The sequence below is a fragment of the Urocitellus parryii genome, chromosome 4, assembly GCF_045843805.1.
Source record: "Urocitellus parryii isolate mUroPar1 chromosome 4, mUroPar1.hap1, whole genome shotgun sequence".
In the NCBI taxonomy this organism is placed as follows: domain Eukaryota; kingdom Metazoa; phylum Chordata; class Mammalia; order Rodentia; family Sciuridae; genus Urocitellus; species Urocitellus parryii.
The window spans coordinates 104,936,071-104,955,554 of record NC_135534.1 but is presented as its reverse complement, the minus strand read 5'-3'; the positions used below and the strand labels follow the sequence as shown (position 1 = coordinate 104,955,554).

The 19,484-nt window shown below is 57.0% G+C and overlaps 1 protein-coding gene across 1 annotated transcript; it reads left to right on the top strand.

Moving 5' to 3' along the window:
- The first annotated feature begins 7,831 nt into the window (after positions 1 to 7,831).
- Fxyd2 (FXYD domain containing ion transport regulator 2) lies at positions 7,832 to 12,064 on the top strand. Its single transcript, XM_077797734.1, has 6 exons — positions 7,832 to 8,084; positions 9,720 to 9,758; positions 9,965 to 10,039; positions 11,313 to 11,349; positions 11,481 to 11,511; positions 11,811 to 12,064. Exons 1-5 carry the CDS (start codon positions 7,949 to 7,951, stop codon positions 11,503 to 11,505), a joined length of 312 nt encoding a protein of 103 aa, XP_077653860.1. The 5' UTR covers positions 7,832 to 7,948; the 3' UTR covers positions 11,506 to 11,511; positions 11,811 to 12,064.
- Positions 12,065 to 19,484: the final 7,420 nt, after the last annotated feature.

Below are 19,484 nucleotides of genomic sequence, written 5' to 3'. Positions count from 1 at the left end.
GACCCAACCTGCATTCTCCCAGCCTCCAAGCACAAAAGTTGGCTTCTACTTGAGACTTGGTTTGATGTGGCAAAGGTAACTTGGCTGAATGGGAGAGTTGCCATACCATGAGGTGCCACTTCCCAGAAATGGACGCCAAGTCCCCTCATCTCAGTGACTCCTTCCAGCTGTTCCCTGTGGAGGTATTTAACACCACTATTAAAACAGGTCAGTTTGCCTCGTGGGCCTCCAGGGGCTGGGGCCCTCCCATCTCTCTGGTTTTTTTGCAGTTTGTAGATTTTAGAACTTGCCAGATTGTTCTCGGAAGAGGCTGAGGCAGTGTGCCAGCAGCAGGGAGGGCAGGTGGGGAAGGGGATGCCAGGCTGACACATACCCCAAGGTCACCACACACTTGTCCTCTCCTCCAGGGAGGGAGGGCTGTGCCGGCCAGGATCCCAGGCTGGCAGGGGCACTGGCAGGACGAGGCGGGGGGGAGCTCTCCAGCTCTGTCTGGTTCACCCCACTTTGTCCCTGACTACTCTGCTTTACCCAGGGCCCAGGAAAGAAAAGAGAGGTCATGTGTGTTTGCCTGAGCCAGGGCAGGAGCTTTGGAAATACCTGTCTCCAGGCCACAAAGAGAAGGAACGGTCACCTCCTGCCATTAGCGTGATTCATTGCTGTCACACCTGAGCTCCGGGGGGCAGACTCAGCCAGCTCAAGCCAACCAACTATTGATTTTATGGAGCCGGCCCCAGCCCCGTGGGCAGCTGCCAAGGCAGGGACAGCAGGCAGGGGATGCTGGGACCAGATGTCTTGAAGGGCTCGGTGTGGCGGGGCTGGAGGGTGGGCTCCTGCCCCTGGGCTCGCCTGCCCCTCTCTCCTGGAGCCCCGGGAGCTTCGCCTGTCAGTTCCTTCCTGCAGTGGGCAGATCTTCCTCCACAGGCTAGGCAGGGCCTCCTGCTAGCTGTGTGGCTCTGGAAGGTCATGGAGCCTCAGTGTTCTCAACAGCAAAGTAGATTCATCTGCTTCTTGTTCCTCCCTGGGTCAAATGAGTCTGTGACATAAAAACACTTGAAAAATCCCACCTGCGGGTATCATGTTATCAATCCAACATCGCCATCGGCTCCTTATCTCCTCTCTCCCGGCCAGCAGGGCCTCCTGTCTGTTAGATGTGGGTTCAGCGTCATCCTTGGCCCATCTCCCCTGCAGTTCCCACCCCCTGTTAATAGCAGCCACAAAGGTTGCCTAGGTGAGTTGTCGGGAAGAGCAAAGCAGATCTTTGGAATTCTCTGGAGCCAGGACAAGGCTGGGATTGTTGCTATGTCAGGAAAGCTGGGTTCTGTAAAGACAGGAAGGATGAACCGATAACCACGATCCAGCCCTCCCAGAGGCCGGAGAGACTCTGAGATTTGTGCAATCAGTGAAAAGAGTGACCGCAAAGCCACAGGCGAGCCCTTGGAGTCCGTCTGCGGGTTCCAGAGGCGGGGGAGTCAGGGAAGGCGGTGAGGGGAAGGAGGGCTTCTAGAGGGAAGGGCCACTGCCGAGCAATGGCCTTGGTTCCAGGTGAACGCCAGGCATGAGTTCTGAGGAAAGTCAAGAATGCATTTCTCTCCAGGGTATTCGCTGTGGGGGAGGCGGGTGGAATGGGTTTGACCTTGTCACCAGCTAGTGACTTTGACTCTAGAGTACATTGCCCTTTGGCAGCTCCCAGGACCTCTGTGCCCCATAGTTGGGGCCATCTTGAAGCCAACACTTAAGGAACGGACCCTTTGGGGCCCACCTCCTTCCTCCCAGCCCTACCATATAAGACCCCAGTGAGCTGGCATTTGTAGGCAAAGCAGGTGACAGGAGCCAGCATGTCACAAATGTTGCCTAGAAGAGCCACCACCATCCCTGCACAGTAGGCACGCGCGCCATGCACCTGAGGATGAATGGGAGCCAGGGGTCGGAGCTTTGTAGGGGTTTCTGGCTCCAGTCCCCTCAAAGCCCCATTCAGCTGTGAGCCAAAACCAAGAGGGATTGATCTGGGAGCCTAGACTTCAAGGCTGGGGACTCTGACATGCAGATCCTGCAAAGCCCAGGGCAGGTGGGACTGGCGAGTCCTGTCTTTGGGAAGGCCTCTGCGCTGGTGGTTCACTTGAGCATCAGGGAGACCAAAGTCAGCTGGACGTCCCAGCTGTTACTCCCACCCCAGGCTGCTGCTGAGACTTCAGAGTCAGGGAATGGGGGTGGGGGTGCTGCTTGGGGGAGACAGAGGAGACTGAGGCTCATAGCTGAGGTCAGTGTCCCATTTGGCATGACAGTGCTGAAAGAGGGATCCAGGGGTGAGACCACCCCTCCACCTCCAAAAGACTCCCAGGTCCTGGATCTTGGAGGGACAGGTGAGCACAGCTGGATTGCCCCTCTGTGGCTCCAGCTTGAAACAAGCAAAGAATGACAGGGGAGGTCTCTGCCTGCCCTGGAGCCTGACTGGGACTGCAGCACAGGAGTGTCTCCACCCCAGCTGGCCCCAACGCCCCAGGGAAACCTGCAAGAGCAAGAACGGAGGCCAGAGCCAGCGGGGGACAACTGTCACCTTGGTTTGTCTGGGAGGCAAGGAAGGTTGGGACAGTGATGGGGGCTGGCAGGGGTCCTGCTGGGGGGTCAGCGAGGGGAGGATGCTCCCAGGAAGGCTGCTGCAGAGGTCACCACTTGGACTGAGCCAGGCGAAGGGACTGGAGTGTCCTTGTCCCCTGGGGCCACCTGGGGCTCACGACCTTCTTTGGCCAAGCGCTCTATCTACATCACCGCTTCCTACAGCGACCCTGCAAGGTAGGTGGTTCCCCATTTTACAGATGGCAGGGGACAAGAAGGACATCAGAGAGATGTCCTTCCCCAGTGTCACACAGTCCAAAGAGCAGGGTCAGGATGCAAAGGGATTTAAGTCCCTGAGGGTCTGGGCACCTCTGTAAGCAGAGACACGCGGGAGGAGATGTTCCTGAGCTGCCCTCAGGTAACATGGTCCAGGGGTGGAGGGGCCAGGCCCTCTCTGCAGGACAGTAGGATGTCTCAGAGAAGGCTCCTTGTCCCCAGTGCAAAGTAGGCCCTGCGGATGACCTTGGCCAGCTGGGGGAGGACAAGGAAGAAGCCTTGGAGTGAGGAGAGAGGGTGGGAGCCTGCCACTCTCAGCCAACATCATCCGGGTTCCCAGGCTCTGGGAGGAGCCCATGGTGGGGGGGGTGTGGCAGGAGAGGAGGCAAGAAGAGTGACAGCGAAGCCCCAGAGGAGCTGCCGGCAAGGTTGGGGTGCTGACCTTGCCCACAGCTGCCTGTCGGGGAGAGTGCAGAGACCGGGCTGATGGGAGGAGGCTGCCTAGGTCAGCCCTGGGCGCCCTGCACCACCCACAGGATGCCCTTCCCCTCTCTGCGGCTGACTCATTCATTTAAAAAACTCAGGGTCCACTGTGTGCCGTGCCAGGCACTGGGGATCCAGGAATGAGCACACACACACACAGGGGTTTACATTCTAGTTGGGAGAAAGAGCAGATAAGGACAATGTTTAACTTGTCAGAAATAAGTGCTGCCCACAAAAAAAGCCAGCTGGGAGGGGGTTTGTAGCATTTTGCAGAGAGGGGTGTGGGAACTTTAGACAGCGATGCCAAGAAGGGTGGTCTGAGTCCAGTACAGGAGGAAAGGCCTGAGGATAGCATGAGTTTAGCCAGGAAGCTCACTGGAGGCCCAGTACTCGGGAAGAAAACAGCCTGTGCAAAGGTCCTGAGACAGAATGGAGCTCTGGATGGTCAAAGGACCATCCAGGGGACCAGTAAGCTGGAATAGAGAGATGGGCAGAGAGATGAGAGAATGTTCAGAGGGCTCACTGGAGTGACAGCAAGAAGGGCCTCTTAGGACACCAAAGGACTTCAGGGTATATTCTGAGCCCTCAGATTTTGAGCAGGAGAGCAAACCATTTTTTTCAAGTGAGGGGATTGGGTGGGATGGCCTTGAAGCCCTCCTCTGTGGGACACAAAGCCTTTGTTCACGGCATCTGGGTTGGGGAGGGAACTCCGGGGAGCAGAGGGGCACAGCTCAGATCAACACTTTTCTAGACCAGTGATGAAGTGTGTAACCTGGCCACCTCGAACGTCCCATCCAGCCCGAGGCCTAGACACTTCTCCAGGGGCCCAGCTTGGGGAATTTCCACTCACAGCTCTGGGCTCTCCGAGTGTGCGGTTTCCATCTGGGAACACATGACAGGGCCACTGGGCAGGGGTGCGGAGACCAGGAAGGGTGGGAGGACCTGGAGCCGGCTGCCCCTGCGAACTTCGCCCCCCCAGGGGGCCCCCTCAAGGCAGCCCGCTCTCCGCTTCAGAGCGGTTTCCAGCCCAGGCAGCTTCCTGTGGGGTCACTAGTCCCCCATCAGGGCAGGAAGTGCTGCTAAGGAGGGACACAGAGGCCAGCTGTGAGTGACCAGACCTGGCACCTCCTAGACTCTGCTGCTCTGTGTCCGTGCTAAGACGGCCACGCCAGGGTGACCGCAGGGGCCAGAGGGAGACCTGTGGTCTGCCTGCACAGAGGCTCCTTGTGGCAGCTCGCCTTGGGCCCGGCACGGTGGCCAGGGAGTGGGCAGCCTGCGTCTCCCCTGTGGGCTCCCAGCTCCATCCGCCCTGAGCACCCAAGAAGCGCTGCCTTCTGGCTGTGCCCCTCTGGCACCCAGGGGAGCCCAAGAGGCCTCAGTAAGCGCAGTCCCCTCTGGAGGAGTCCTCTGAGGTGTGGTGGCAGGTCTGAGACCCCAACCTGACACCACATCGCCAGGCCCTGGGGCTGGGCGAGGAGCCCAGTGGAGGAAGGGCAGCTCTGGCCCCAGCTGTTTCCCACTCTCTGCCCAACTAACGGCCCAGGAGGCGGCACTGCCTCCACCCCCAGGACCAAGTGCAAACCATCCCGGCCTCATCAGGGGCACTTCCCGGGGCCTGCTGCCAATCCATCCAGTCTCAGGAGCTTCTTAGCAACAAAATGAGACCTGGAGGCGAGAGATATCAGGGCAAAGGCCAATAGGGTCAGAGGATAAAGATGCCGCTCATCCTGCCCACCCCAGAAAGGCTCAGGGGACCCACACATGCCCTTGAGGACCAGGGCCAGAGCAGCACTGGCCAGTGTCCTCCTGGAGAGCTGTGCCATCACGATCCCGGGACAAAGGAGCAGTGTGGGGCTGAGGTGGGCGTTGCTGGCGCTCACAGCTGACCCTCCTCACGCCAGGTGGAAATCAGAGAATCTCCCCCAGCCCACGTGGATCCCGTGCCCCAACCTGCCCAGACAGGTGAGCACAAGGTGAGCGCTCCCTTGGCAGCCCCTCCTCCTGCCTCCTTTCTTCCTGTCTGTGGGCTCAGGTGACGCAGGGGAGGGAGGAGGCCACTCCTCCCATCCAGACCCCAGGACGCAGCACTTCACGGCTCTCCTGCATCCTTGACCACAGCCCGCCGCTCCTGCCATGGACAGGTGGTACCCAGGTGAGTGCCCCAAGCCCTGTCCCTCCCTGTGGCCTCAGGCTCTGACTTGGAGGCCACCCCATCACTCAAGTGCCCCAGGCAGCTCCCCGGAGGCACAAGAAATGCAGAGGTGAGGAGAGAGACAATATCCAAACAGAGGCACCTGGGTGCAGAGTCCTGGGTCTGCTGTGGTGTGGACAGAGCGTCTCTGAGCCACGGAGCTGGGAAAATGTCTGGTCCAGCTGCCTCCTCCTCAGGCTGTCTGTCTGTCCATCCACCCGTGCAGGAACCCAGAAGCCAGATGGCTGACTTCAGATCTTGGTCTCCCCACCCCCCACCCCCCGTCCCAGCTTCCTGCCCTCCAGAGAGTCACTGAACTCCTGTCTCAGGGTCTGCCTCCAGAAAACAGGGCGATAGCAAGGCCTTCTCTACCTTAGACAGCAGAGCCCCGATTAAGGAGTAAATTTCCATAAAGCGTTTGGAACAGTGCCTGGAGGAGTTCCGAAATGCATCTGTCAACCAGCCTGCTCCGCGACTCTGTCTGCCTGTCTGTCTGTCAATCATCTGTTAAAATTTCTACCTATTTTTTTTCATCCCTTATTATTCCAGAATAAATCCACAATGGCTTACAAAAATAAACAAAATCCACTGAGGTAACTGGTCTGCCAAGTGGGGGTCACAGCACTGCCCTGGCCACCTCCAGGGATGGCACAGGGACCAAGGATTCTTTCTCTGTACAACCAGAGCTAACTTGCATTCGATGGGGACAGTGCCTGGGAAGAGGTTGGCCCGTGGTCTGCCCTCGCTAAGCTCTGGTCATAGTCTCATGAGAACTTGTCACTTGGCTCTGCAAGCAGAAGGGCGCTGAGTGGGGTCTGCGGGATCATGACCTTCTCCCCATCTCACTGGCTCATGCTCATTTGCAGTGGAGGGTGTTGGCTTTTCTGTGTCCAACAGCAAATGTTAAGCGGTAGGTTAAAGCCTGTCATTTCTCACCCAATGCAAACACAGCAGTGACCGCAGTGACACTTGTTGGGAGACAGGTCCTCTACTCCTCAGGCTCTCACCTGGGCCTGGAAGCCACCCTAGGTGGTGGGGCCCATGCCCACTGTGTGGATGAGGAGCCGAGTCACAGAGAGCCAAGCAAGTGGACAGGAGCCCCACAATGAGCCAAGGGAGGACCCGGGTGTGAACCTGGCCACTGTTCCAGGAGGACATGCCCTCAGAAGGACTCTACTGGCCCTGGAGGCCCCTGGCCCCTGCCTCGGCCCTTTGGCTTCCATTGTGCATTAGCCTCTTTGGAGGCAGATTCAGTCAGTCAGAACTCACAGGAGTGGAGAACCCAGCCCCCGAGCCCCCCCGGGAGAAGGTCATGTGCCATGGGGGGACAGCCTGGGAGGGGTGGGGAAAGCGTCTGACCCCTGAAACCAAAGACTGACCATCCGTCTCCCCATTCCCCTTGCGGGCTGTGTGACCTTGGGCGAGGCTCCAACCTCGCGGTTCATGTTCATCTGTAAAATTGGGCGCATGCAGAGCTCAAGGAGCTGCCTGCCAGGAGATCGCTCTGTGAACCATAAAGCAAAGTGTTGCCTCTGGGATAAGCCAGGGCCCTGCCTGAAGGAGGAGACAGTGCATGCTGGACAAGTGGCATGGGGACAGCTTGAGAGCAGGAGTTTCTTGGTGGAGGAAGGAAGCATCAGCGTAGCAGAGAAAGAACGATCAGTCAGGGACAGCTGGAGCCTTTCCAACTGAGGCACGCCATCCGGAGGAACCTCAATGGATGGAAAAGATATCACGGGGCAGGGCCTTCCACGGCAGTCGATGGCTGGCCACCTTGTAGCTGTCCAAGGCTGGGGCTGCTGGTTGGCTCAGGGGAGTCCTTGAGGGCTAGAGGGGAAGGGGAGAGTGCGGCACCGGGACCCTCTCGGGAAACCCCTGATGCTAAGAAATAGGGGCCTTCTTGCTGGGCACCATGGTGCATGACTGTAATCCCAGTGGCTCAGGAGGCTGAGGCAGGAGGATTGTGAGTTCAAAGCCAGCCTCATCAACAGGGAGGCTCTAAGAACTCAGTGAGACCCTGTCTCAAAATAAAATGTAAAAAGGGGGTGGAGATGTGGCTCCGTGGTCAAGTGCCCCGGGGTTTAATCCCTTGTACCAAAAAAAAAAAAAAAAAAAAAAAAGAAAGAAAAAAAAAGAGAAACAGCAGCCACTACAGTGGCGTCCTTGGGCTGGGAAGGTGGCCACTGCTGGGGGGCTCCAAGGACAGTGCAAGCTGAGCAGTCTGAAACTTCCCCTTCCCCCCCACGCCCCAGCTGTGGCTCCTCCTGCTGTGGAAGAACACCAAGGCTGGCCTGGCCTGGCCCTTCTCTGGAAACTTCCTCTGGGAGGGCTGGAAGCTGAGCCAGCCTCCCCAGCCTCCCCCTCGAGCCTCAGAGCCTCAGCGGGAGCCCTCCATCCACACTGCAGCTTTCTTGTGACCAGGGTAAATATTACCTGGTACTGTTAATGTTTAATGCCCCCACCTCGTCCCCGGCCACCACACGGCAGACGTTCTCCCCAAAGCAGAGGCAGCAGGAAAAGGGTAGTGGGGACAGGCCCCCGCTGGCTGGGGAAATGGCAGTGTTGGCAACGGCGGACGATGGTGAGTGTTTCTGTGTGGGTGTGAAGCCGGGTGACCCTGCTTGGGCCACCGCTGGAGGGGTGACCCCGCTCTTCCCTCTCCTGCCTCTCAGGGTAGCCCCCTCCTCCATGGGCCAGCCTTTTTGCTAAGAAAATTTGCATTTTGAAAGAGGACCCTGCCTTCACGCCAAAGAAGACTGGTTCAAAGGGCAGGACTGGGGGCAGTAGGTGGAGCTGGAGGGGGATGAGTCCCCATCTTTGGCTCTCTGAAAGCGCCATCCTGGCCAGTGCATCTTCCTAGGCCGTCTGAGCTCAGGGTACTCTGGGAAGAAGCAGACCTGGGGGTCAGCCTTCCTAGGGTAAGAGTCACCCAAGTTCAGCACACACTCTCCAGAGGCATCAGGTGATGGGGGACTCGGGCCTGGAGCCCAACAGAGGCAGCTACTGACCAAGGCGGGTTCTGGGCCAGACCTAGAGGAGGGGGAGGGGCTCATTCATGGGTAGAGGAGGCGGTTTCCTGAGTGGGGAAGGGGACTCCTAGTGTGGGTCTAGCTGGCTCTGACACTACCTCCCTGTGTGACCTTGAACAAGACCTGGACTGAATCTGGGGAGATGACCTTGAAGGCTTTCTGCCTGGGGTTGAGGGCCTGGTTGCTCAAAGACTTACCTTGACCTCTGACCCTCTTGAGCAACCAGGCACCAACCCCTCCTGGCCTGAACCCTCCTGACCGAGGGACTGGCCACGGGGGACATCAGGGCTCATGGAGGCCTCCAGGCTACCTCTGCCCAGGGCACAGGGCAGGAAAGGGGGCAGCTCCAGGGATGGCTGGCCACCTTGTAGCTGTCCAAGGGCAAGTGAACTCAGCTCAGGGGGATGGCGGGCAGAGCTGTGACATCTGCTGGTTACAGGACTGGGGAATCCACAGGAGGCAGAGGCAGGCCAGACAACTTTGACTGGAAAGTTCTCTGAGAAGAAGCATAGCATCTTGATACAGCCACCTCCTTCCTGGGTTCAAATCCCAGCTCTGCCCCTTACTTGCTGTGTGACTGAGTAGCTTACTTACCCTTTCTGTGCATGCATCTTCTTGTGGATCATACTGGGAAATATCAGTGGCTCAGGGTAAATAAGTTAATGTTCTGCTAACTTTAGCCTGGTACCTGTAAGTTCTTTATATTAATGTCTTTTAAATAAATTTGCACACCCCTGAGGATGGTAATGTAGGAAAGCAGAATCTAGAAAGGAGTCAAGCCCCAGTTGGGCCTCCAGCTTCCCTGGAACTTCACATAAGCCTCCCACCAGGCCGCAGTTTCCTCCTTCTATTCTGTGAACTCGGAGGCTGTATTTTATTCATTGGTTCATTGCACAGAGGTCTGCTAAGGGCACGTGGTGGACAATTGGTGGGAAGAGATCCTGCTGGAGACTCTCAAGGGAACAGCTCCTTGGCCTTCCCTTACTGGGGTGTGAGGCAGAAAGGCCCCCGGGATGGACCCTCTTGGGGTCCCCAGGCAGCCTAGGGCAGGTGCCCCCTCTGGCCTCCTCCTTCCAGGGCCTATTGCCCAGTTTCCCTGGACCCTGGGGGCTGGCTGGGAGGCGGAGGGCTGCAATCACCACCTGTGACTTCCCTTCCCCTCATTCCACCTCTGGCTCTCTCCTCAGGTGGCAGCCCCAAGGGGGACGTGGACCCATTCTACTATGGTAAGCCTGGCCACCCACCCCACCTCCCGGCCCTTCTGGAGCCTTGCCCTCCCCCACCTCCTGGCCCAGCAGCTGGCCCCAGCTCTGACTCTGTCATATCCCCCTCCTGACGGCCCCCAGTCACCACGGGGCTGCTGCTGGGGGGGGGGGGGCGCGGGGAGATGACCCATCCCCCATGTCGCCTCTCACTCCCTCTCTTTCTTGAGACTATGAGACTGTCCGGAACGGGGGCCTGATCTTCGCTGGCCTGGCCTTCGTCGTGGGACTGATCATCCTACTCAGTAAGTGCGGGTGGCCTTGTGTTGGAAGCGGGGTGCTGGTTAGGGCACAGTGACTTGCCTAGTCCCCAAGGGCGGAGCGAATCTCCAGCCCCGCCCGCTGGCCCTGCAGGACTGGGAAGGAAGTGCACCCTCTAGTGGGCCCTGGAGGAGCTGCAGGGAACTTGCAGCGGGGCGGGGATGGGGGGTGGGGAGCGGAAATGAGAGGGCCAGGCAAGGGGAGCCCCGCACCTGCCCTGATTTGCGCTCACTCTTAGATGTGGACTGAATATCAGCCCATTTAATCATCTGAGCCCCACTGAGGGAGGCCATCACTGTCAGCATGTGACACGTGAAAAATCAGGCCACCCAGAGAAGTACAGCTAGCTGTTCATGAGGAGCAGAGCTGGATTCAACCAAACCCAGGGGTGTCTCTTGTCTGACCCCTCCTCCACTGGAAAGCAAGCATGGCTGGGAGCCAGACCCCTGGGCACTGCTGTTAACTTACCACAGACCCCAGTCCCTGGGCCTCAGTTTGTTCATCTGTTAAATAGGGATGATCCCTCCCACTGCCTCTAGATTAGGGCTGACACTAAAGACATGGCATCAAGAAGGGTCCAGTGTGGACATGGAGCATTCTAGGTGAGAAAGGCCTGGATTTCTCCCATCCCCAGCAGGTGCTTAATAAATGCTTGTTGACCTGTTTTGCAACCAAAAGAAAAACATCAGTCGCATAATCAGTGAAAAGGAGACCCCTTGTGTAGCAGACACACCTCTGTGTTCTAGAATTCTGGCACAGTCACACTCACTGTCACTGCATCTACAGGACTTAGTCTGCAGGAATAGCTGGTCTTCCCACTGTGCCCCATGGGAGCTCCTCCAGGGTGGCACTGTGTAGTGGCTGAGCACACAGGTGCCGGAGGTCGATGGACCTGTGCAGGGACCTCAGCTTTGGGTTTACAGGCATCCTTCTCCAAGCACGTACTGAGCAGCTACTATGTGCCCAGCATTGAGCTGGGAGCACCACAAGGCCCAGTCTCAGGGGCCATGCTCGACGGCTCACAGTCCAGTACAGATGGGCTGCCTGAATATTTGTTGATTGGCTGGCTGGCTGGGGCTCTTGAATGCTTATTGTCCAGCCCCCTGTAAAGAGAGACAGTCAAATGTGGCCTTCCAGCCCCACACTGTGGACATGCTGGCAGGATGGGGAGAGGAGGGACTGGAAGAACCAAGTCTTCCAGGGTCTCCTTGGGAAGGGAGAGGTCAACGAATACAGATCCTCCTTTCTCTTTTCAAGGCAAAAGATTCCGCTGTGGGGGCAACAGGAAGCCTCGGTGAGTGATGCCTGGGGAAACCCAGAGGGGGGCGAGCCAGGGAAGAAGGGACAACCGTCTCTGAGGTCTTGAGAGGGGGTCTGGAGCTCAGCGACCTCCCACTGACCGAGTCTTTGTTCCTCCCACCCCAGGCAAGTCAGTGAGGACATGCTGTAGCGAGAGGTATGTCTGTACGTCTGTCTGCAAGGGTCAGGAGGGGCAGGCAGGGTGTGGCCAGGGAGGGGTCAGAGGGAGGAGGGCAGGGCCAGGCGCAACAACCCAGGAAGAATCTCGGGGTCATCCGAGCAGCCAGGTGGGCTGCCTCCATCACCTGTTTTTGATCGCCACCCGCCTGGCGTGAAGTAGGTGACAAGCAGAGACTGCAGAGGGGCCCCACAGAGCATTGAGTCAGACAAGGAGGAAACAAGACTCCCGACCTCCGCCACCGTCCTCCCTGCCTGAATGCTGCTGTGTCCTTGCAGGGTCTGCTGTGCCCATCACGGCCAGGGGGCTGGCTAGGAGGCCAAGGATGCCCCATCTTCCCTGGGCTGTTGACCTTTGTCCCTGCACTGCTGGCTCACAGGCTGGAGGAAGCGCCAGGCTCAGTGTGATTCCTGCATGGATGACTGTGTCACCGCCTCCTGCCTCCTGCTGCCCCCACGCCTCTTCCCTCACCTCCCCCCGCCCCTCCATCCCATAACTACCATAGCCCCCTGTTCCCAGATGGAGTACAAATTCAGCCTGGTCTTGGTTTGGTTTTCAATGACTCTTGCCGCCACCCACCTGCCTGCAAAAGCAAGTTGAGTGTTGTCCTCCACAGGCGTCTCTCCGCTGGCCCCTGACCAGCAGGATCCCTAGGGACAGAAGCCTCAGTCTAGCTCCTGAATGCCTGATGAAGTCAGAAAGTCCATAGGTTCAAAGTCTCTGGGTCTGCTGGGTTCTGCTAAGGCCTCTGCCCGACACGGGGTGCTGCTCTTGGAAGCCTGGAAGCTTCTGCGTGGGAGTTACTATGGAGATGCCCCAGGCTGCCCAGGCTGGGGCTGTTTGTGCCACATTCATGTGCTCTGCCCTTCCCCCAAGTGCACCACTGTGCCAGGCAGGCAGCTCTGCTCCCCCTGACCTTGGGCATCAGCACTCTCCCTTCTCCCCCCACCAACCCTGGTGCTCGTGGGGCCAGGAGACCCCAGCTGCACCCACTCCCACCAGCTGTGTGGGTGCTGGCTCAGTCAATCCAGGGCCCGGGGCTGGGTGGACAGCCAGGGTAAGCCCATTGCAACTGCTTGCTCCAGCCCCTGTTGGTTCAGGGACCCACTCAGGGCAGACTCAGCCTGTAAGGTGTCAGACAACCTCACCTACCTGTGCCCACATCCCCAGAGCTGCACCCAGGCTGTTCAGGGTGCCCCCTTCTGGGAGTCTGCATTCAGGACAGAGCCCAGCTCCCCCTCCCTCCCTCCCTCCCTCCCTCCACATACAGGAAGGATGGTGAGATCAGGGCACCTTGGTGTCTGATTCATCATCTGGATCTGCCAGCATCCTAGGGGGCCCAGGGTGGGGGCATGGGCAGAACCAGCAGCACCAAGGACAGCAACATGGTGGGCTCCAAATGGAACAAGCTATTCTTGGGACCAGGGGCAGGGTGACCACTACTGAACTTGGGAATTAAACTTTGTCCTAATCCAGTGCTCCCAGGCCCTGAAGACCACCAGCCCTCCTGGAATCATAGAAGGCTTGCTCCTTAGAGAGCGAAATGTACACACCCTCATTTACAGGACAGGACACTGAGGCCCCAGGAGAGACGGTGACTTTGTCCAGAATGACTCTTCCGGCCACACTGACACCCAGGTTTGGAAGGCTCCCCACCACCCACCTGTGCACTTGAAGAGCTATGGGGGGGGAGAGGCCTGGATGGTGAGTGGGGGGTCTCCAGAGGGGAACAGGAGCCATGAAGGGAAGAGCCTGGCCACTCATCTCAGCACCAAGGTCTCTGATGTTGGCTTACTGATGACAAAATGTGACAGTCACATCATTAAATAAAATACGGTATTACCATGCAGGAGACAGGGCCACACATAAGCACCTGTGTGAGGGTAGGAGATGCAGCAGGTCCAGTTAAGAAGGCTTTCAGGAGGAAGTGGGCTCCCAAAGCTCCCACATATAGCCAAAGGCAAGTGGAAAGAGAAGGTATTCCAGGCCTGGACCCACCCAGAGAGCAGAGCCATGGAGAGGAGTCATTTCTAGAACATTCTATGTAAGCCTTTAACACTGAAAAGGAATCCCAGCCACTCTGGAGGGAAATGGTCCTGGGTGGTCACTTCCTGATCAGCCTGACTTGAGGCCTCCCTCCCTCTCCTTTGAACCACCAGATGCCCAGGATCCCCTCGAGGCCTGCTGGATATGAAGCCTGGGGTGGGCCCGTAGTCTGAGGCCTAGCAAGCTCCCTAGTGGCCCTGAGGAGAAGCCAGGGCTGACAACCACTGCCCCAGGGGACATTCTGAGTCTGTGACCTGCTCTCTGGCCAGGACTCTTGGGAACATTTCCCTTCCCTCTCCATGAAGGTCACATGATCTGTAGTCACTGAACTTTCACTTTATTTTGGAACTTTCCACAATTCAAACCTGTAGTGAGTCACAAGAACAACCAAGTCAGGAAGCAAGAATGAATTACTGTCCATCAAACAGCTGGGACACAGCCCCTGTCTGGGGTGCAATTCCCACTATCACCACCAGAGGGGACCAGTGCCCTACTCCGAATCCCCTCCAATGGCTTTTTTGCAAAACAGTCTCTCCAAGGGTCTTTGCCAGGGAGGAGGGGGCACCCGAATGGTCTGCCATGCACCCCGGTTTCCTGGAAAAGCCCTGAGCTCTTTTCATTCGGTCTGTATACCCCATGCCTACTTCCCGTCCCAGGGACAGTACTTGCCCTGCTGTATAGTCATTCTTGGCTGCGGGGTCTTGAGCCCCACTCCTTCCAGAGCAGAAGCCATATATGATCTACAATTTCCTCAAAGCCTAGGGCAGCCATGAAACTTCGAACCCCATAGTTTGAGTCAACATCTTGATCAGGACCCTGGTAGGGACACACCAAACAGGGACACTTGTGAGGTGGGGGGAGAGGAGGTGGGTTGCCGGGTGCAGCCCCAGCTGTGGATTCTGATGGGATCCACGGGGCAGCATGGTTTTCAAACCTTCCCAGGTGACGTCAATGTGGAGTTGAAAGTCAAGGCCAATCAAGGTGAAAGCCAAGGTGGGCAGGCTGGGTGGGGGAGGGGAGCTTTCTGTTGAGGGGCACAAAGCTCAGCCTTGCCCCATCTGTGTCATCCCAGCTCCCCCAAGAGAGTGCTTCTCAGGACAGCAAAGGTCCAAAAATGCTGGCCTTGGCCAGTGGGGCCACAGGGCCTTTGCCTGGCCTGCCTTCCTTACAACACTCTCAGCAAAAACTGGACACAAAGTCCTGGGTGGGCAAAGGATTAGCCCTGTCCCAGGCTCAAACCACAAACCGCGAATGAATGAAAAATTTTGGATCCAATTCATAGTAGCTGAAATTTCCAGAAGTGTTATTGGCCCTTCCATCTATTCACTCAGAAGGATGCTTTTGCTTTTTAAATTCATAAAACATTGAAGTGATTTAAAAATAATCCACAGCCCACTCTCACCCAGCCTCTGTCCATCCCACAGACGGGGGGACTCGCAGTGAGGACAAAACGCCCGCACTGGGATGACATCCTTGGCTGGGAGGCCTGGGCAGAGCCCTCTCTTTCCTGGACTGGGTTTGCTCATCAGAGGAGCCAGGCAGAGGCTGGAGCTGGGGCTGGTATTCTGTCCAGAGTGAGGTGCTACCGGCATGAGCCTCTAACTTTTCTAAAGGCCTTGGGACCTTGAAGGAGACCTTCCCCTGCCCAGCAATCTTGAGCTCTCCCAGGTCGAGGAAGGGTGCCCCAAAGAACTGGCCTTGAGTAGCTCCCTGGCTACTTTAGTTAAAGGAGAGGGCACCCTGGACAGTTGGGGGGGGGTACCCACGTAGTGGGGGTTGAATCTTCCTGAGGTCCACACTCCTCCTTTCTCCTCTTTGCTCCTGGGGAATGGGGCTGCTACCAGGAGACATGTCTCCTCCCTGTCCTTCCTCCGCCCCAGGAGGCTGAGCTCTGAACTGCAGTACTGATGTGGCCTCTTGGGGGCGGTAACCCGCTTCTCCCTGGGGACCCATTCTTCAGCCACCTGGCCAGGTCAGGGGAGATCAGAGACAAATACGGTGTCCACGTGACGCTTCCATCGCAGCTGGGAAGATGTGTCCGACCTGGGCTTCAGAGACTGGGCCACTGCAGCCCCAGTCAGGGACATTAGGAGGACAGTAGCTGAGCTGGGAGAAACAGGAGCAGCCAAGTGTCCCAGCCCAGGAAGAAGCCCATGGCTCGGTGTTGGTGTCCCCTCCCAGGCTCTGGCTGCCCAAGGAGCCTCCCAGACGGGCCACTTTGTGTGTTTGCAGTAGACTTTGAGGGCTTGGAAAAAGTTGAGAACTTTGAACCTTAGTGTCCAGGGCTTCCACCTGCCCCTAGAAGCCCAAGGAGGCCAGGGGAGATGGCTCGGGGCGGGTCTCGTGCCTGGAAGGCACTGGGGTGAGTCACATTCCGAAGTTGCTGCTCCTCAAACCCTGGTTTGCAGAGTTTCCAGAACTTGCTGGGCTGTCTTCTCTGTTGTGAGTGACATCCCATAGTCCCCTCGGCCCCAGGAGGCCTTCTGTCTCTTGTGGAGGCTATTTGTCTCTAGATCCCTAAACCTGGTTCTCTTTTTAAGAAATTCTCACTGTTCTTCCTCAAAGAGCTCATGTACTGTCACCCAAAGGAATCCCCCAGGTGCGTGCAGCAGGAGGGAGGCAGAGGAGGAGAAGTTCCAAGCTGGGGCAGCAGTTAGTGCTATGGCTCCACACAGGCCACTGTGGAAGGTGAAACTAGCTTCACTAGAAGCTTTGTCCTGGGCCTGCTGTATGACCCTGGGCAGGTCCCTGTCTATCTCTGGGCTTGGTTTTGGAAAAACGAACACAAGACAAGTTTCTAAGCTTCATCTTGAAAGTCAAGAGGCTGTGATTTCTGAGGGGAAGCAGTGGCCGAGTTGTAGCTAATCCCCTTGCCCCAGGGTAGCTTTCCTCAGAGAAAAGGAACATACCACACATACCCACAAGTGTACACTCGCTTCCTCCTGTCGCAAGAGCAGAGGGGCTTGGCCAGTGAAGAAGGACAGGACACACCTGGCAAAGCAGAGGCGCCCAGGCCGGCTTGGCTGGCAGCCAGGGGCACGTTGCCTTCTCTGGTCCTGGTTTCCTGCAACACAGATCAATCAGTAACTGAATGTGAGCCCAGCGCCGCCCGATGGAACCCAGTATCCTCTCTCTACAGCAAATAGTATTTCAGGTCTGTGTCTGCAGAACAAATGGTCTCGACAGGTTCATAAGATCAATCAGGAGAGGCCTGAGCCCCTAGACAGCCCCCATGGGCAGGAGTGGGAGGGCCAAGCTGAGGCTGGCTGCTCCAGGACCCTTCCTGAAACCTCTCCTCAGCATCCTGGGGACCTACCAGGGATCCCCGTCTCCCCGCTCTGTCCATCCCCTTGTGTCTGAGCCCCACTGCCTACAGCGACTTGAAGGTTGGGGCTGCATCTGAGGGTTCACCCATCAACCCCCAGGGGATTGATACAGTTTATGCTCAATAAAAGCATGTGGCATGAACCTGCTATTGACAGGCTGCAGGAATGAATGAATGATGGGTGGTTAGCAACTGTCGTGGAACCCAGGAGAACTGTTGGGTAGAGTTGGCAGTGGGTGTGTGTGCTTACCTGAGGTGGGGGATCCTTGAGACCCGTCCTGGTGACAGCCACCATTTCATCTTTTTGGCAACACAGATGTGATCACAGCCTTGGGAATCAGCAGACCTGGACCCCAGTCCACTATACAACGATGGGCAAGGCCCCTGAGCTCAGTTTCCCTCATGGAGAAATAATCTCTATCTTGTGGAGGTTCCTTGCTGGACGCCAGTCCCCCGTGGGCAGCACTGTTAGGAGCGTTGTCTCTGGGACTCCACAGTGCTGACTCTCGATGACACTAGCTTTCCTGGACCCTGCCAAGCACCGAAGCCCCTTCTTCTCAGTGTTTTCATGTTTGGGGAAATTCTGTCCCGTACTTTTTTCTCAGGACATAGTGTTCAGGGAGGGCAAAGAGGTAAGGCCCCTAAGTCCACCTTCAGCTGTCCAGTCCCTAGGGAGAGACGGATGCAACCACAGGTCCCAGCCCCACACACTCCTCAGCCCCACTGAAGCCACCACATAGACTCAGAGGGTGGGTCATGGTCTGGCCCACGGTCCCCTCCTAGGCCCCTCCTTGGACCTGGGGCCCCTCAGTGGAGAACAAGGGACCCAGACTGGAGGACACTGTGTGTCCCTTCTAGCCGAGGCCTACTAGACACAGACTGGGGCGGGAAGTGAGCCCAGATTCCAGCCTTGCCGGTGAGACCCAACTTGGGGTGGAAGGCGGGGCTGTGTGGCTGAGATCTCTACCTGGCCCCCCCATGGTGCTGTGCAGCCACCTGCAGCTCCACCACCCACCCTGGGCACTGGGGAGGCTGCAACCAGATTCCCAGCACAGGGCTGTAGCCCAGGGCTGCAGAGACACACCAGCAGGGTCCAAGGTGACCAGACACTTCAGAGAGCAGAGCCACCCCGAGGGACCAGGGAGAGCTGAGGGAGGCACGCTCCAGTCCCTCCCAAACTGCCCTTCTGGGGGGAATAGGTGTGACAGGGGGTTCTGGGTTACCTGTGGGGGACCTGTCCACCCCACCCTGCATCTCTGTATGGAGCCCTTCACCAAACAAGGCAGACTCCCCCTGATCCTAATCTTTGGACAAACTCATGAAATCACCTCTCCCAAATCTGAGGCACTGCCAGATAGTTCTGGAAGACTTGTTTTCTTCTAGATTCCACATTTTCCTCCTTTTAGATCTCTCAGTGCCATCAACATGAAGCAGGAACAGTGTACGGGGGTCGCAGACAGGGTGTGAGGTGCTGCTCTCCATCCAGCTGGGCAGCACTGGGTCTCTGAGGCTCAGTTTGCTCATCTGTAAGATGGGGATGATAACAGCCATCATTGGGAGCTTGACTGAGATCAAGTGTGTAAACGAGTTGTGCAAGCCAGAAAGTGCTACGAAAAGGTAGAGTGATTTCATTGAGAGGCGAAGGCTAGATTTTCCCTGGGTTGGCATGTTTTTTAGTCATCCATTCTACAAATTTTAATCAAACATTTGCGCATATAGAATATGTGCCAGGTGCTGTGTTGGGTGTTCCCACAAGATAAGGTGAAAATTGTTTGTGAAACTACAGACTCAAAATCCATAGAGGAGCCTCTAGTGCAAATGCACGGGGGGGGGGGGGTCCCAGGGCCCAAGACCATGCAAAGCAGTTCACACCCAAATACCTGGGAGATGTAAAATATGGGCCCCTAACTCTGCAGCCTGGGAAGGCTGGCTCTCCTCTGCTCTGAGCTCCTGTGTGTGTGCAGCTGGGTTCGAGAGCCGTTGATCTAGTTCAACCTCATCAATGAACAGCAGAATCTGAGACCCAGAGAGTGTTGTTTGCAGAAGCCAGCATATCACGGGCCAGGCCTTCCGTGCACCTGTGACTTTTCTGCTTTCCCTGAAGAGCAAGGACAGCTGCAGTCTTGGGTTCCTCCCCAAGGTCTGGCCTGGAGGGATGCGTCTCAGCACCGGCCCAGAATATGGAATCAGAAGAGTTGACTGGAATCCCAGCTCCGTCCTGCAGTGACTGCATATTTAGCAAGTCACTTGCTTTCCAAAGCGTCAATGTCCTCATCTGTAAAAGCGGATTGTGTGGGGGTAGGACAGGGTGCCCCTGGCCCAGGGTACTTCTTAGACAGGGGGGCATAAAGTATTGTGGTTGAGAATGAGGGTTCAGCCTTATCTTTTAGATTATGGATGGAATTATATAATACATGGTATTTTCTTTGAAAAAAAAAATCCATGGTGATGAAGTGGGAGGTGAGAAGCCATAGAAGAAGCCAGACTGGCCCTCTTGCTGGGGTGTCTTCGGGTAGGCATGCTGGGAAGGCTGTACAACTCCACTTTTACCTCCGTGTTTAGGCTGACACGGCCCAACTTT

What these genes read in the sequence shown, in the direction of transcription:
- Fxyd2 (XM_077797734.1), top strand. Translation starts at nt 7,949, where the DNA reads ATGTTTAATGCCCCCACCTCGTCCCCGGCCACCACACGGCAGACGTTC. An exon ending in GTTGGCAACGGCGGACGATG is followed by an intron (nt 8,085 to 9,719) that starts GTGAGTGTTTCT and finishes CTCTCTCCTCAG; the next exon opens with GTGGCAGCCCCAAGGGGGAC. An exon ending in CGTGGACCCATTCTACTATG is followed by an intron (nt 9,759 to 9,964) that starts GTAAGCCTGGCC and finishes CTCTTTCTTGAG; the next exon opens with ACTATGAGACTGTCCGGAAC.